Source organism: Theropithecus gelada, chromosome 8 (genome assembly GCF_003255815.1).
Source record: "Theropithecus gelada isolate Dixy chromosome 8, Tgel_1.0, whole genome shotgun sequence".
NCBI classification, from domain to species: Eukaryota; Metazoa; Chordata; class Mammalia; order Primates; family Cercopithecidae; genus Theropithecus; species Theropithecus gelada.
Window position 1 is genome coordinate 20,517,675 of NC_037676.1, and position 15,690 is coordinate 20,533,364.

Here is a 15,690-nt window from a genome sequence, read left to right on the forward strand (position 1 = left end):
TGTTATAAACATTTGTTTACAGGTTTTGTGTAGACATAAGTTTTCAAGTCATTTGGGTAAATACCAAGGAGCGCAATTGCTGGATCATATGGTAAGAGTATGTTTAGTTTTGTGAGAAACTGCCAAACTGTCTTGTAAAGTGGCTGTACCATTTTGCATTCTCACCAACAGTTCCTGTTGTTCCACATCTTTGCTGGCATCTGGTGTTATAAATGTTTTGGGTTTTAGCCATTCTAATAGGTATGTAGTAGTATCTCACTGTTACTTTAATTTGCAGTTTCTTGATGATACATGATGTTAACCATCTTTTCATATGCTTATTTGCCATCTGTATATCTTTGGCGAGGTGTCTGGTCAGATCTTTTGACTATTTTTTAATTGGGTTTCTTATTGTTGAGTTTTAAGAGTTCTTTGTATATTTTGGATATCAGTCCTATATCAGATTTTTGCGAATGTTTTCTCCCATGTGGTAACTAGTCTTTTCATTTTCTTAAGCAAATTAGATTCTGTTTGTAAATGCAATTTCTGTCAATCCTGGAAATTTTAAGAACTAGTAACATATTATAGAAAGAAAAGGGGCACTGGGGAAGATATTCTCTGGGTCATTTTATGTATTTGGCTAACCTAATAATAAACCTGAGTATAATTGCTTGAATCTAAAATCCTTTTTATCTAGTCATTGTAAAACATGATGATAGAGCTTAGTGATTGATGGCCTCAGAGAATTGGTGATTGTGTGTTTTTGATCGCTTCCTTTGCTCTATTATATATAATGCAGTGTTTAAATGGAGGTTTTAATAGGATTCTGTACAAAATACACCCAATAATCCATTTTGAATGTTGTATCAAATTGATAGTAAAAACATAAACTTAAAATAATAAATGTGGGCTCCGTGCAGTGACTTACACCTGTAATCCCAGCATTTTGGGAGGCCGAGACAGGCGGATCACGAGGTCAGGAGTTTGTGACCACCCTGACTAACATGGTGAAACCCCATCTCTACTAAAAATACAAAAATTAGCCAGGTGTGGTGGCACACATCTATAATCCCAGCTACTCGGGAGGCTAAGGCAGGAGAATCACTTGAACCCGAGAGGTAGAGGTTGCAGTGAGCTGAGATCTTGCCACTGCACTCCAGCCTGGGCAACAGTGAGACTCCGTCTCAAAAAAATAAGATAGATAGATAGATAGACAGACAGACAGACAGACAAATAAATAAATAATAAATGTGTCCCTCTGCAGTATAGCTTACATAAGAACTCAAAAACAAATAGCTCTTGGAAACCAGAACTTAATGAAGTGAGTTTATACAACTCTTTTTCATATTTTGACTCCTTTAATATCTAGCCAGTAGGTTATCATTTTCTGAACTTCAGAAGTCAGTTGTTTGACCTTGCTTGCTATATGGTAAACACTATTTGTAAGGAAAAAGTTGATAAGACATTAAATTGATCACATCAATTTAAGTTATTTGAGATGTTGGTTAACATTCTTAGGAGTACTGAGCTATTACAGGATTGTTCTCCCAGTATAGACCTGCTTATAAAAATGCAGTTTTTAGGGAAATGGTAATATAGCAGAAAAGTTTTATTTACATACGTGGTTGTTTCACATTGCAAATTTGGGTTCTCAAATAGCTGGATATTGGCATCCTTTCTTCAAGTAATCTGCCTGGCCTGTATAATCTTTCATACTCAGCCATTTTCATAGTGGAGTACGTTGTTTTGGTCTTTTAATATTGTCCATGCAGAATCAAGTTCCATAAAAGGCATTAAAAACCTTCTTTTTATAAAGAAGGAGTGAAGGTGGCAAAAGCCAAGTATATTGGTTTTTTCTCCTCATCAGAATTCAAACTGTCTTTTGTCTTCGGAACATTAGTTAAAAATGGTGGTGCACCTTTGTAGAAAAACTTTCCAAATTTAAAGTACAGTGTTTACTTTGTCAATCGAGGGCTTTTCTGTGCACTAAACTTCAACATGGATTAAGGTGAAATCTTAAATGAGAATTCTCATCCAGGTATTCTGTCCTCAGGTTAAAGCAGGCAGTGGTGGCAGGGATCTTGGTGATGATTCTGTGAACATGACTTGTCCCTAAAGCCACACTGCTTGAATAAGACCTGGTTGCTCTTAATGGCCAACTCACAGTTGTTGTCCTGTGCCCTTCACTGTCGTTCCAGGGGTTTCCTTGACATCCCTCTTCTCTGTTGGGTTTCATAGGATCAGCATGGCCGTATAACTCATGACCTGTAGTCTTACCTTTTTTTTTTTTTTTGAGACAGAGTCTCGCTCTGTCTCCAGGCTGGAGTGCAGTGGCGTGATCTCGGCTCACTGCAACCTCCGCTTCCTGGGTTTATGTGATTCTCCTGCCTCAGCCCCCAGAGTAGCTGGGACTACAGGTGCCCACCACCATGCCTGACTAATTTTGTATTTTTAGTAGAGACGGTATTTCACCATGTTGGCCAGGATGGTCTTGATCTCTTGACCTCGTGATCCACCCGCCTCAGCCTCCCAAAGTGCTGGGATTACAGGCGTGAGCCACTGCGCCCGGCCCCCGTGCTTATCTTTTTATGGAACTACACTTTACTTTGGCGTGAAGTATATTCCTTAGTAGCTCTTCAAAAAGGGGAGCATGGAGGATAGATTTTTGTGGCCTTACACCCTCAAAGATAGCTTTGTTCTAATCACACATGATTCCTTCCTTGACTGAGTATAGCCTCCTATGCTGGAGCTCTTTCTCTAGAAGATTTCATAGGAATTGTTCTGTTGGCTTCTTGTGTCCAGTGTTCCTTTTGTAATGTCCAGAGCCATCTGATTCCTGATCTTGTTTTGTTTTCTAAGTTTCTGTCTCTGCTAAAAGCAGCTTATAGAATCTTCTGTCTGTCATCAGATTTCTGAGGTTTCCTAGTGGTGTGCCTTGGGTGTGGGTTGACTTTCATGTATTATGCTGGCATTGGGTGGACACTTCATTCTGGCAACTGATGTTTTTCAGTTCTAGGAAGTTATCTCAAATTATTTTGTTCATAACTTCCTTTCCTTCACCATTCTCTGTTCTCTCTTTCTGTAACTCCTGTTAATTGGATATTAGGCCTGTGGAACTGGGTCTCTGATTTTTTTAAACTTTCCTCTTTCCATCTTGGTCATTTTGCTCTGTTGTCTGTGAGATTTTAACTTTATTTTCCCACCTTTCAATAGAATATTTTGTCTCTGTCATTGTATGTTTATTTTCTAACATCTCTTTTTATGTTCTTTGAATGTCTTCTTTTTTTTTTTTTTTTTTTTAAGCACAGCCTGTTATTCCACACTTGCAATATTGGGCTTAATTATATGTTTTCATCTTTCATTTTTTGGTCAAGTTTCCTTCTCCCTTTATAGTTTTTACTTGTTTCAGATTGCTTTTTGTGTGCTTGTTTAGCTCTCCATCTTCTTTGTTGAAGGCTTTCTTCAGATTTCTGATAATACTTGATTATTTGCTCAGGATGAAGATTAAGATAATACAGAGTTGACTGGAAGCCCTGAAAACGTGGCGAGGCGTGTCTGCTGAGGCATCACAGCAGAGTAATCGGGTGTGCCATTTGTGGGGTAACCTGCATATTAGTGTATCTGCAACTTTTTGCTTTGTAGCTAATGAGATTCTCAGGGGAAAATCTTCGAAACTCCTTCCTAAAGAGTATGTCTGCTCACTGAAATTTCTCGGTGGAACCCAGTGAGGGAAGACTCAGCGGCACTCCCACTTCATCAACCTATTTGTTACAGGGTGCCCATAGCTTCAGATGTGATTTTGACTGGCTTGGTGTCTCCCAGTCCGAAGAGAGGGACAGTTACTGAGAGGCATACAGTGAGGAGGACTATCTGGGAATCTTAACTTCTCAAAGATACTTTCATCCTGTTTCTCCTCCTTTGGGCCACCCCACTTCACCTTAACATCTGAGCATGTAGTGTAAATGAGGTTTGTTTTCAGCTTTCCTCACTGCTGGCTAGGGATTTGGCTTTCTTAGGTCATTAAGTCAGTTACCATTGATTTTTCTATATTCCAAAATTATGTTGCTATTGTCCCATTCCTGTCTTCCCTATCTATCTTTGTGGGATCGTGAGGATTTAGGGGTTTTGTTTTGTTTTTAATACTGTTAGTGTTGTGTTAGTTGGGTTTTGGGAGGGAGTAAAATTAGATATGTGATCAGTCTGCCATTTTAATATGAAGCTCCTTTGAAAGCTTTGAGAGTTAGACTTACCCAATGTTAAGACATTCTTAGGAAGCTCTTACTCTGTGCCAGACACCCTTGTACTTTCCATTTCCATACCAGTGCATGCACTGTGCTCACTAAAGTCATAATTCATGAGTAATTAATACAACTGGCGATTTAAGCAAACATTTGAGACAGTTGTACGGACATTAATATGGAAATTACATAGGCTAACAAATACTTCTATTCGAACAAATACCTTTAAAAAGTGACAATAAATATAATTAAGTTTGTATGGGGAAGTATGTGCTGAATCCCACCCAGTGATGCCAGAAATAGAACTGATCCTCATTCCTTGTTGTCATGTTCTATAAAGTCACCGAGAACACAGTTAGCAAATACCCATTGCCCCTAGGGGAAGTATAGGATTAGATCCAGGCCACCTCCTGGTCACCACATTTGCATCAAACAAGCAATATGTAACCATGTTTCATTTGTTATTTTGTTTAAAGATACTTTAACACATGTTGTTGATTTATTAACATTAAACTAATGGCCAAAAGCACAGTAACTCATGACTGAATGAAATTTATTTAACACACACAATTTCACCATAAGTTACATCACAGCCTTCTTGCACTTAGGAGCTAGATGTAGACAGCCCTTAGCACTCTGTGGGCCATTTAAGCAGTGGAATTAGCAGTAAAAAGCACAAAACTGCAAGAAACAAGCAGTGAAAAAAAAGACCCCATAAAGGACCTTACAGTTTTTACATTGTGAAAGCTGAAACAGAAGGCAAAGCAAGGCTGGGCATGGTCGCACATGCCTATAATCCCAGTGCTTTGGGAGGCTGAGGCGGGCAGATGACCTGAGGTCAGGAGTTGGAGACCAGCCTGGCCAACATGGGGAAAACCCCATCTCTACTGAAAATACAAAAACCAGCCGAACATGGTGGCGCACACCTGAAATCCCAGCTCCTTGGGAGACTGAGGCAGCAGAGTCACTTGAACCCTGGAGGTGGAGGTTGCAGTGAGCCGAGTTCACGCCACTGCATTCCAGCCTGGGTGACAGAGCAAGACTCTGTCTCAAAAAAAAAAAAAAAAAAAAAAGAGAAGGCAAAGCATGGCAGTGTTCAGCCTGAGCTGGGAATGTGTAAGTCAGGTAACTCAAATTGTTGATCACTCTGTCCATGTGCATGAATGACTGCGGAAGCACCCTGAGCGAATATCGATTTGATGATTACAAATACATTTTAGTGAGTAGGTGAATTCACAAAACAGAATCTCCGAATAACAAGGATCAATTATATATTTTATCCCTGATGCCCCTGGCCCTACAGGGAAAGGGCGTTTATAATCCCCTTAGAAGAAACAGTGCAGATTTTGTGTGCATTTATGCAAGCAATAAAAAAGCTGCTCTTCTCCAGAGGTTTTGATAGCCAGTATAATCGATAATAGCCAGTAATAATTAGCAGTGCACACACATTACTTCATTGATTTTTACAACCTTTTAAAGTGGGTGTTATTTCTATGTAAAAGAAAGAGAAAACGTTTGAATGATTTGAGTAACTTAATCATGCTCCTACAGTAGATGGAGGGGTAGGGATTTGTCTGGCATGTAAAATCTTACCCATTACTCTGTATTGAATCAGCTCCAAAAGAAACCTTGTTCCTGTTGCTAGGTCACTGAAGTTGTTTGTGGGTAAAGATCCTATGCTACAATCACAAGGATGTGAGTGTTACCCAATTTATTTTTTAAAATATCATTCTCACTTTAAAAAAAAAAAGTCCTAATCATCATTTTCATGATCATTTTAACTTTGGTATTTGTTTACTTGGAATTCTGATTCACTAATATAATTAAAATATGAAGGATAGTATATTACAGTCAGAGAATTTTAGAACTGGAAGTGTCTTTTAAATATTATAAAATAAAATGCATTTACTTTACCTATAGAGAAACTGAAGTTCCTGAAAGTTAACTCACCCACAGTCACACATTAAGACCAGTATCTAACGATCCAGTATCAACCAAACTCTTCTTTGCCTAAGTTTTATGTAGTTCCTTGTGTTTTAACCCAATTTGGTGAAGCAGTAGTACCCAAAGGTAAGCCCAAATCTGTTGTTCTATCATGCATGCTGCTTTTTAAATTTGACATCCAGGAATGAACCACTGATAGGAGACAAAATTGCCGGAGATCAAGAGGAGAAAACAGCTGTCTACAGAGGAGCCATGGGGAACTAAAGAGAACCTGCCCAGGAAAGCACTCCCTCTGTGACCCTTTGCAGACCCAGTGCTTTCAGAGCTTCTCATTTTTCACAGGAAGCTGGAAAACCAGATAGTGTGAAATATTGCCAACTGTGTCACTTTAAAACCACAGTGCAAGACAAAAACCAAAAATGACTGTGGGCCTGTTTTAGGGCGCCAGATTGAAACCTCTTCTTTAGCGGATTCACCTTGCCCTGCAGCTTTCATTCCTCTGCACCATTAGTGACAATGAGAAGGAATCCAAGCTAGTTTCTAGTGACAACTTAAGTGAATGCTTTTGGGTTAAACTTATAAGTCAATAAACCTTTAAGTGACTAGGTGCATTCTGGCTATTTACTTCATGAAATAATTTGTTTACATGTGTTTTGGCCACATATTACCCATAACACAAAGATCATCTGTGTTTATTACAAGTTAGAATTGATTAGTATTTTGAAGTAAATGTAGAATTTTGCAGTCTCATGTGGTAGCAGACTTGCCATCCTTATCTCATGCACGCCAGGCTCTGGCATAGTATTATCACTTGCTGAAAATATGTATTTTATCTTGTTTTACCGTAGTAGACATACACAGCATCTGCAACCAAAAGTGTTACTCGCTGTCTTAGTCTTACCTTAGTTCTTCCTGAGAAATGAATGGGAGTCATGGTTATAAAAACATTTAGTGTTGTAAAACTAAAGCATTCTGAATCTGAAGTGCAGCTGTAGGTTGTTGATGAAAACTTATTTTCCATTAGTATTAAAAAGTAATCTATGACAATAAGTAACTAGAAAATTTGGGCAGAACTATGGCATTCATCCATACATATACAAAAATACATGAATTATAAATGTACAAATAATTAAAATATGCAAATTAGAAATACACAAACTCAGTGAATTTTCACAAACTGCACATGCCTGGGTAGCCAGCACACAAATTAAGAAATGAAACATCCATACTGCTATTGATGGGCATTTGGCTTTCTATTTGGGAACTGTTAATGTTTAGTCCTGCCATGAGTGACCTTAGTATGCATCTCTATTGAGTGTATATCTAGGAGCGGAATAGCTGGGTTGTAGGGTGTTTTTTGTTGTTGTTGTTGTTTTTTGAGACAGAGTCTTACTGTGTCACCCAAGCTGGAGTACAGTGGCATGATCACAGCTCACTGCAGTCTTGACCTTCCAGACTTGTGCAATCCTCCTGCCTCAGCCTCTTGAATACTTGGGATGACAGGGGCACACTGCCATGCCCAGCTAATTTTTTTGTTATTAGTATTTGTAGAGACAGAGTCTCCCTGTATTGCCCAGGCTGATCCCGAACTCCTGGGATCAAGCAGTCCTCCCATCTCAGCCTCCTGAAGTGCTGGGATTATAGGTGTGAGCCACTGTGCACAGCCTCCATATGTGTACCTTTACACTCCCAGTTTTCCAATGTATTTGAATCAGTTCAGACTAAATTAGCAACATACGAGTTCTAGTTGTTCCACATGCTAACTAACACTTGATGTTGGCTTTTTCATTTTAGTCATTTTTTTCATTTTGTTTTGTTTCTCTGAGACAGAGTCTCACTCTGTCGCCCAGGCTGGAGTGCAGTGGTAGGATCAGTGGCAGAATCTTGGCTCACTGCAGCCTCCACCCCGAGTAGCTGGGACTGCAGGCACACACCACCACATTCAGCTAAGTTTTGTACTTTTAGTAGAGACGGGGTTTCGTCACGTTGGCCATGCTGGCCTCAAACTCCTGATGTCATGTGATCTGCCTGCCTCAGCCTCCCGAAGTGCTGGGATTACAGGCGTGAGCCACCACGCCCTGCCTCATTTTAGTCATTCTAATGGCTATCTCATCGTGGTTTGAATTTACATTCCCTGATGATTATTGAGGTTGCACACCTTTTCATTTGTTTATTGGCTGCTTGGCTTATTCTCTTGTAAAGTACGTAAACAAGTATTTGGCACTGACTTGGTAAACTTTTTCCATAAAGTGAGTTTAAAAAATAAATAGTGTACATTTATAAACATTCAAAGAGCAAGCTGGTTTGCCCTGTGAACTCCATTGTAGTGACTTTTGAGAGGTCTACTGATACATCTGTAAACCAAGACGACTTTGGCCACCACGATTGCCTTTCGTATAAATTTATAAACAAGAAGAACCCTTGAATATGCTTTTCAGGCCACTGAGGCTACCAGCATTGGTAAGAAAAAAGAAAATAAAATTAGTAATAAATGCAAATGCAGTTTTTTGTTTTTTAGCTTTGGGAATAGCTTTTTGTCTGTTTGGTTTTATGAATTGTTATATGAATTCTGATTGGTAACAGAATCAGCTGTTAATTAGTAAAATGTTACTAATGTGAAGAGTTAATTTAGGAAAAGAATGTAGCTTAAATTGCCCTTTTAAAAAATGCTTATCTTTACAGTTGTTAGGATTTTTTTTCTGCTTACAGAGGAATACGTGGTTGTGGTCAAAATTTCCAAGGTTACAGAAATTGAATATTCTCACCTCCCAGAGACAATTAAGTTTGGTTTGTGTTCATCCAGGTTTTCTTCTATAAATTTACTAACATGTATCACAAATGGTAATAAACTCAACATACTGTTTTGCCATTTGTCTTCTAATCTAACAATAATTGTTGTTACTGAATTTTTAAAGTTTCTTTTATTATCTATGATAATTGGATACTCAATTACTGACTAAAAGAATGCCTTGTTAAATAGATAAAAATGTAATTTATATGTCAGTTAACCTTCTAGGTCCTTAAAATGATTCATTTTCTGGCACGGTCCGGTATAAATATTTTAATTTACTCGATACAGTGTTTCCCAGTACACAGAAAAATTGCAACTAAGGGGGATGTAAATTAAAAGGGTTTGTGAAAAGGGTGAAAGTGGCTTGGGTTTTTGACCATTCTTTTTATATTTGTGGCATTAGAATTATGATAATTCAGCTACAGAATTGGTAAATCTACTCTAAGTTTGCTAGAACTTCTCTGGATTGAGCCTATATTTTGTAACATGATGGCAGCTTCTGCTCATCTCTGATGGCCGGGTGGCAGTCAGGTTAAGAATGTGCTCTTCAGAACACCTGCAGATCTGACTGGTCACCCAAGGATTATGCTTGTGTCTAGTTCAGTACTCAGTATTATTGGGAGTGTCATTAACTCCTTCCTAAAAGCAAGAATCCTGGTCTCTGATTGGAACTCTCCATGTGGATTTTTTTTAAGCAGTGAGGCTAATTTTAAAATATAGACCGGGCACGGTGGCTCACGCCTATAATCCCAGCACTTTGGGAGGCCATGCCGGGCAGATCATGAGGGCAGGAGTTCAAGACCAGCCTGACCAATATGGTGAAACCCCATCTCTACTAAAAATATAAAAAATTAGCCAGGCGTGGTGGCACGCGCCTGTAGTCCCAGCTACTGGGGATGCTGAGGCAGGAGAATTGCTTGAACCTGGGAGGCAGAGGTTGCAGTGAGCCAAGATTGCACCACTGCACTCCAGTCTCTGGGCGACAGAGTGAGACTCCATCTCAAAAAAAAAAGTATAACCACTGGGCTATTTAAAGAGCAATTCTATACAAATAAAGTAAAATCTGAGGTATTCTGCTTTGTGGAGTAATATAACATCTAATGTACAAACAAAATCTGTATTTTCCCCTAATTTAGAGGCAACTTGCCAGACAAATTACTATATTCTAAGGTCTGTAATCTCAACAAATCTCGCCTTATGTTGAAATAAGAATAACTTAGCTGCATATCCTCTATTCAAGTTGAATAGACTAAAATACTGGTGTTGCCAGATATTAAAGAAGATGCATTATTTTAATACCTTCATCGTAATTGTTGTTGGTGAAATCGGTCTGATTCTAGGTTTGGGAATTAATCCTCTTGAGTTTCTTATGCTAAAAAGCAGTATTTTGCTAGCTGAAGATCACCTTTCACTTTTATAAAGCATTTTACCAAATGTGCTTTTCTGTTTCAGCGAGACCAGGCAGAATTTTCTCCGTGGATTATAGGCAATTTTTCAGGAACAGAAAATAGACATTCTTCTCTGGAGGATTTTCTCTGACCAAAGTGGCGTCACAGAATAGATATCCTTAATAAGAACTGATGAATAGGAAAACATTTGACATAGATGTTGTCATGCCAAGGAGAGTGCCGTGGTGTGTTTTTGGCCACCCTTAGTGTGAAGTACTAGTTTTAATAGCTAATCAAATAATTGTAGGCCAAAAAGAAGGTGATTCAAAAGAACCTAACCATTAGTTTTGTTTGGGAAACGCTGGTAACTAAAAAACCATAAATGTTAATGTCTCATTCCTCTCTCCTTCATTGGTAGTGTGGGCAACCCAAAGAAAATGACCCTGTTTTTCAGATGTTTCCACTAATTGTTTGGGAAAACATAATTGTTTCCCATTTGTTCTTCTGGGAACAAAAAAAAATGGGGCTGTCGTTCTTCAAACTGTGTAAATGGTAAAATTGCGTTTTTGTTTTTTAAACAGTCTTGTTTCCTGAGCTGAGAATGCATTACCAGACTTACCCTGCAGTATGTTTTGTCTGCTAAATTAAAGCAAATCAAAACAAAACAACAACAAAAAGCCCACCATAACCTGCATGTAGGTTTTTAGCAGTAAGGAATTACCTGTGACAGATGCTTAGCCATTGTCATGTGAACAACTTTGTTGTAATAAACATAAACAAGAGTTGCATGGGGGAACCATGGGAACTGATTGATCAGACTTTAAGAAGAGCCATTATACTGTAAGCATCAGGACTGTTTAGGGAGTGTCTGTTCAGGATGTTGGAAAGCTCAGTGTGTGATGGCTGTGGAGGTTCTGAGGCTGCTGCTACTCCCGGATACCTGATGCCAGGTTTTATAGCAGCTTACGTTTTAGTTACAATGTCTTTCTCTTGATGTCTTTCTTGTTACCTATTTTCCTAAATAATTTTTTTCAATAAGGTCTTGAGCAGTACTGGCAAGCATAAAAATGGCTTTTGCATGTATTTTATGGAATGTATGTAATTAGCCTTACCTTCTACTTGTGTTCATAAGCCATGTGAATAAACTCAGGTCCTACTTGTAGAACTTTATTGCTTGAGATCTGACTTTGCAATTGCAGTTTTCTCCATGCTCTTGAATTGAAGAAGATATTAAGTGGGACCCCTGGAAATCAGAAACAGGTTAAACATAAGCCTAATCAAAGTCCCAAGATTATTCGAAAGATGGTTTGTTTTGTTTTAAGGGCAAGGTTGTTGTGTTTGTTCTTTTGGGGGCTCTCTGAAGTGAGACTGATGATCTTAGGATGTCAGTATTCATCGTTCTTAGGGTGTCAGTATTCATCGTTCTTGTTTCCTTTCAGTTAGTGTTGGAAATTTATTAACCAGGTTGAGTAAAATATGAATCCTGCCCTAAGGGCTTTCCTGCTTAGTGGAAAAGCTGTGATTTATAAAGACACAGTGTAATGAAATAAAGTGATAATGAAAAGCCTTGGGCAGACTGGCTGTGTAATGTATTTTAGGCAATTTACACAGGTTCGTTTAATTATTATTATTTTTGTTCTTGTCAGAATTGTCCTTTCTAATAGTAGGATCTCTCAGACTATCCTTGCTGCTGGTGAAAATAGGCTCCAGTTTTTTCTTAAAGTCCAAACCATTCCTTTAAAGGCTAACAGATGTTTACTCTCCACTTCAGTCAGTGAAAGGTGATATTTAAGTATAGTCTTAACTAGTTACTTTCCTCTTTGCCTTTAAATACCACATTAAGTGCAAGTATATATGCATCCCTGTGGGTTTTTGACCAAAGCACACACCCATACCCCTTCCTGCCTCCCTGGAACTGGTTCAAGATTTGGAGAGAAGAGTTTGCTTGTGGGTGTTTCCCTTGTCTTATCTCTAAGTGAGCATATGCTAGGGTTGAATTTATTTTGATCCTTTCATTTTAAATTTGGAACCGAAGTAAGAGTTTAAAGTGCAACAGAAGAGAGTCTGCTGAACTTTAGACATGAGGGATCCAGGGAGGAAGGTGCGTAAATACATCCTGAAGCTTTCTCTAGAGGTTTTCTCATACAGGTGACCATCTTTACACATATACAGTATTGTAAGCTAATAACTACTATTCAAAGGAATATTTAAAGCTATATGAAAATGTATGTGGCACTTATGTCATGTTTATGTGCTTAATTTTAGTAGCCGTGCCTCTAGTATTTCACACTTTTTACATTAATAGCAGAATAAGTAAATTCTGAATTTTTATTTGAAAGCCTTTTAGGAAAGCTTAGGAGGCTGGGTATTTGTAAGGGGAAAAATGTATCATGTATGATTGATCTTCAAGGGAATGATGAAAAAGTATATAGGTATTTTAAGCATTTTATCATTTTGTCTTCTATAGCATCAGATAAAGAGACCTATAAATGGTTATTAGGTGAATGTTACCCAGGTCCTCCTCAGAGTTCAGAAGCAATTCTTTCTTTACTGATTATTATTTATCTTTGTTCGTTAATTTTAAGCACAGTTGCTTGCATTTGTAGTAGGCTGAACTGATTTCTTTCCTGACTGATCTTTTCCAGAGCCTGGCCCAACTAGAGAATCTGTGCAAACAGCTGTATGAAACCACAGACACAACCACTCGACTCCAGGCAGAGAAAGCCTTGGTTGAATTTACCAACAGCCCTGATTGCCTGAGCAAGTGCCAGCTACTCCTCGAAAGAGGAAGTGTGCGTAAGATCTGAAAATCCTAAAGGATAACGGGCACTTAGGAAACTTTATTCTGGTTGTCTGTGTAGGGATGGCTTGGGATAGCTTCTGTTTCCTGATTTTTCTAGGTGTCCCTGACTTATTTTCACTTTTAAAAAGTACCATACCTACCAGGTTGGCAAAACGGCCATACAGTCTCATCAAGAAAATCTCTTTGAACATGCATTTCTGTTCTGTAATTTTTCATCCTAAATTTCCAGAACTTGTTTTCTGCTTTTACATTTAAGTGCCATATCCTATCCTTTCCAGAATAAGATAGGACTGTAGATAAATGACCTTTTTATTTATTATGTTTTTTTTTTTTTTTTTGAGACGGAGTTTCAAAAAAACTCTTGTTGCCCAGGCTTGTTGCTCGGCTCACTGCAACCTCTACCTCTTGGGTTCAAGCGATTCTCCTGCCTCAGCCTCCCGAGTGGCTGGGATCACAGGCATGCACCACCAAGCCTGGCTAATTTTGTATTTTTTTTTTTAGTAGTGACGGGCTTTCTCCATGTTGGTCAAGCTGGTCTCGAACTCCTAAGGTGATCCACCTGCCTCGGCCTCCCAAAGTGCTGGGATTACAGACGTGAGCCTCTGCACCCAGCCAATAAATGACATTTTTATTTTTATTTTTATTTTTATTTTTATTTTTATTTTTATTTTTTTTTTTTTGAGACGGAGTCTGGCTCTGTCGCCCAGGCTGGAGTGCAGTGGCTGGATCTCAGCTCACTGCAAGCTCCGCCTCCCGGGTTCACGCCATTCTCCTGCCTCAGCCTCCCGAGTAGCTGGGACTACAGGCGCCCGCCACCGCGCCCGGCTAGTTTTTTGTATTTTTTAGTAGAGACGGGGTTTCACCGTGTTAGCCAGGATGGTCTCGATCTCCTGACCTCGTGATCCGCCCGTCTCGGCCTCCCAAAGTGCTGGGATTACAGGCTTGAGCCACCGCGCCCGGCCTTAAATGACATTTTTAATCCAAAGTCCTAATACAAGATCCTCAGTCTTCTCTGTGTTTTGTGTCCTCTCTGCCACAGCTGCTGTTTATTGCCTTGCAAGTGCAGGAACAGTGACCTTGACAATGAAATTACAGGAGATTGTAGGATTTTAAATGGAATTAGAACCTCCTCCAGCTTAAAAATGTCATTGCAGTGATCAAAATAATGTTCCTAATGAGATATAATTCGATAAAATCACTGTCTTTGGCAAGATGGAAGTGTTGGTAAGGGCAGGATCCCCCCAGGGTCCCATGAAAGGGCATCATGAGAGGCAGATCCCAGCTAGACTTCGGCAGCAAGCACTGGCCTTCTTTAAATAAAGTGGCAACGTACAGTGCAGTCCTCATATTTTCCCTAATCCTCAAATAGCTTCCCAGTCGTGCTTACCTATATTACGCTCTTTCACAGATGAAAGAGAAGACACTAAGAAAAGGCACATATATTAGCCATCATTCTTGTGTGTGTGAAAAAAGAAATGATAATGCCATGTGGTATTCTGAACAACAGTAATCCCTAAAGAATTAGTTAATCGAAATTTGCTTTCCAAAAGTTTCCATAAGGCTGGAATGAAATGTGAAAAAATGAAAGTTAATTGGTTGAAAGGATAGAATTCTAGTTGACTTTATTTTTGACTTTTTATAAGTATCATAATATTGTTTATACAATAAATAGAACAAATTATAATTGGTTGAAATTATCCCTTAGTAGCTGAGGGATATAACTTTTTCCCCAAGTATCTGAATGATACAAAGTCATGGTCAGAGATTGTGTGGTGGTCTGTTCTGAGTTTTATGCACATAGTGTTTTATATATTTCTCTTAAATCACTTGGTGTTTGGATTGATGCGCTTGTATTTGTCCTGTGGGAGATGCCCAGCTAGCTCTGCCAGCTAACTCCTGCTGGAGCGACAGTACAGTCTCTCTCACCACTAATCTTATACCTGGTGGTATTATGTAATACTAACATAAGTGGATAGTCTGAAGGACTACCATCTTAAGGACTTTCTGTGTCATAGACAATTGTCCTTGACCCTTGATTAAAATACTTTAATGGTTCTGAGCCTGTTCCTGTTTTATGGCATTGTATATAATATAGCCACATGGAGGAATTCTTCCATGGCTCCTTTTTAGGCATTTTGATCAAATGGAATGCTTTGAGTCTCCATAAGGTTAATACTTATTAAAGCCACATTTGAGAATGTGATGAAGCTATTCCATTGCTTAAGGCATAATTTTTATTTCTCACAAATAACCTTAAGTTTACTTTTAAACTATCATATACATTTCCCAGCACAATAGCTGATTGATAGCTGCACTGATGGAAAGATACAATTTGGAGATTAATTATACAGCATAGTATGGTGGTTTCCTCTAATAATTCTTTTCTTTTTTCTCTAATATGCCATAGAAATATTTTGAGGTGAAACTGTTTGAAATATCATTATAACAGATACTGAGGGGAGATTTCTTGGTTTAAATAAGGGGAGAGATTTTTTTTTTCTAATCTCTCTCTTTCTGAAAAGTTGCCCTCTAGTGTCTGTCCCTCAG

At 38.7% G+C, this 15,690-nt stretch overlaps 1 protein-coding gene across 4 annotated transcripts in view; it reads left to right on the plus strand.

The window, feature by feature from the left end:
- XPO7 (exportin 7) overlaps window positions 1-15,690 on the plus strand; it is a 94,232-nt gene that overhangs the window by 34,510 nt on the left and 44,032 nt on the right. For 3 of the 4 annotated variants that reach the window (XM_025393851.1, XM_025393853.1, XM_025393854.1), the window contains exon 2: window positions 12,986-13,132. In XM_025393851.1, coding sequence (XP_025249636.1) covers window positions 12,986-13,132 — 147 coding nt within the window. Of the gene's footprint in view, window positions 1-12,420; window positions 12,442-12,985; window positions 13,133-15,690 lie in introns of those variants that run through there. The other variant, XM_025393852.1, reaches the window with a different exon arrangement.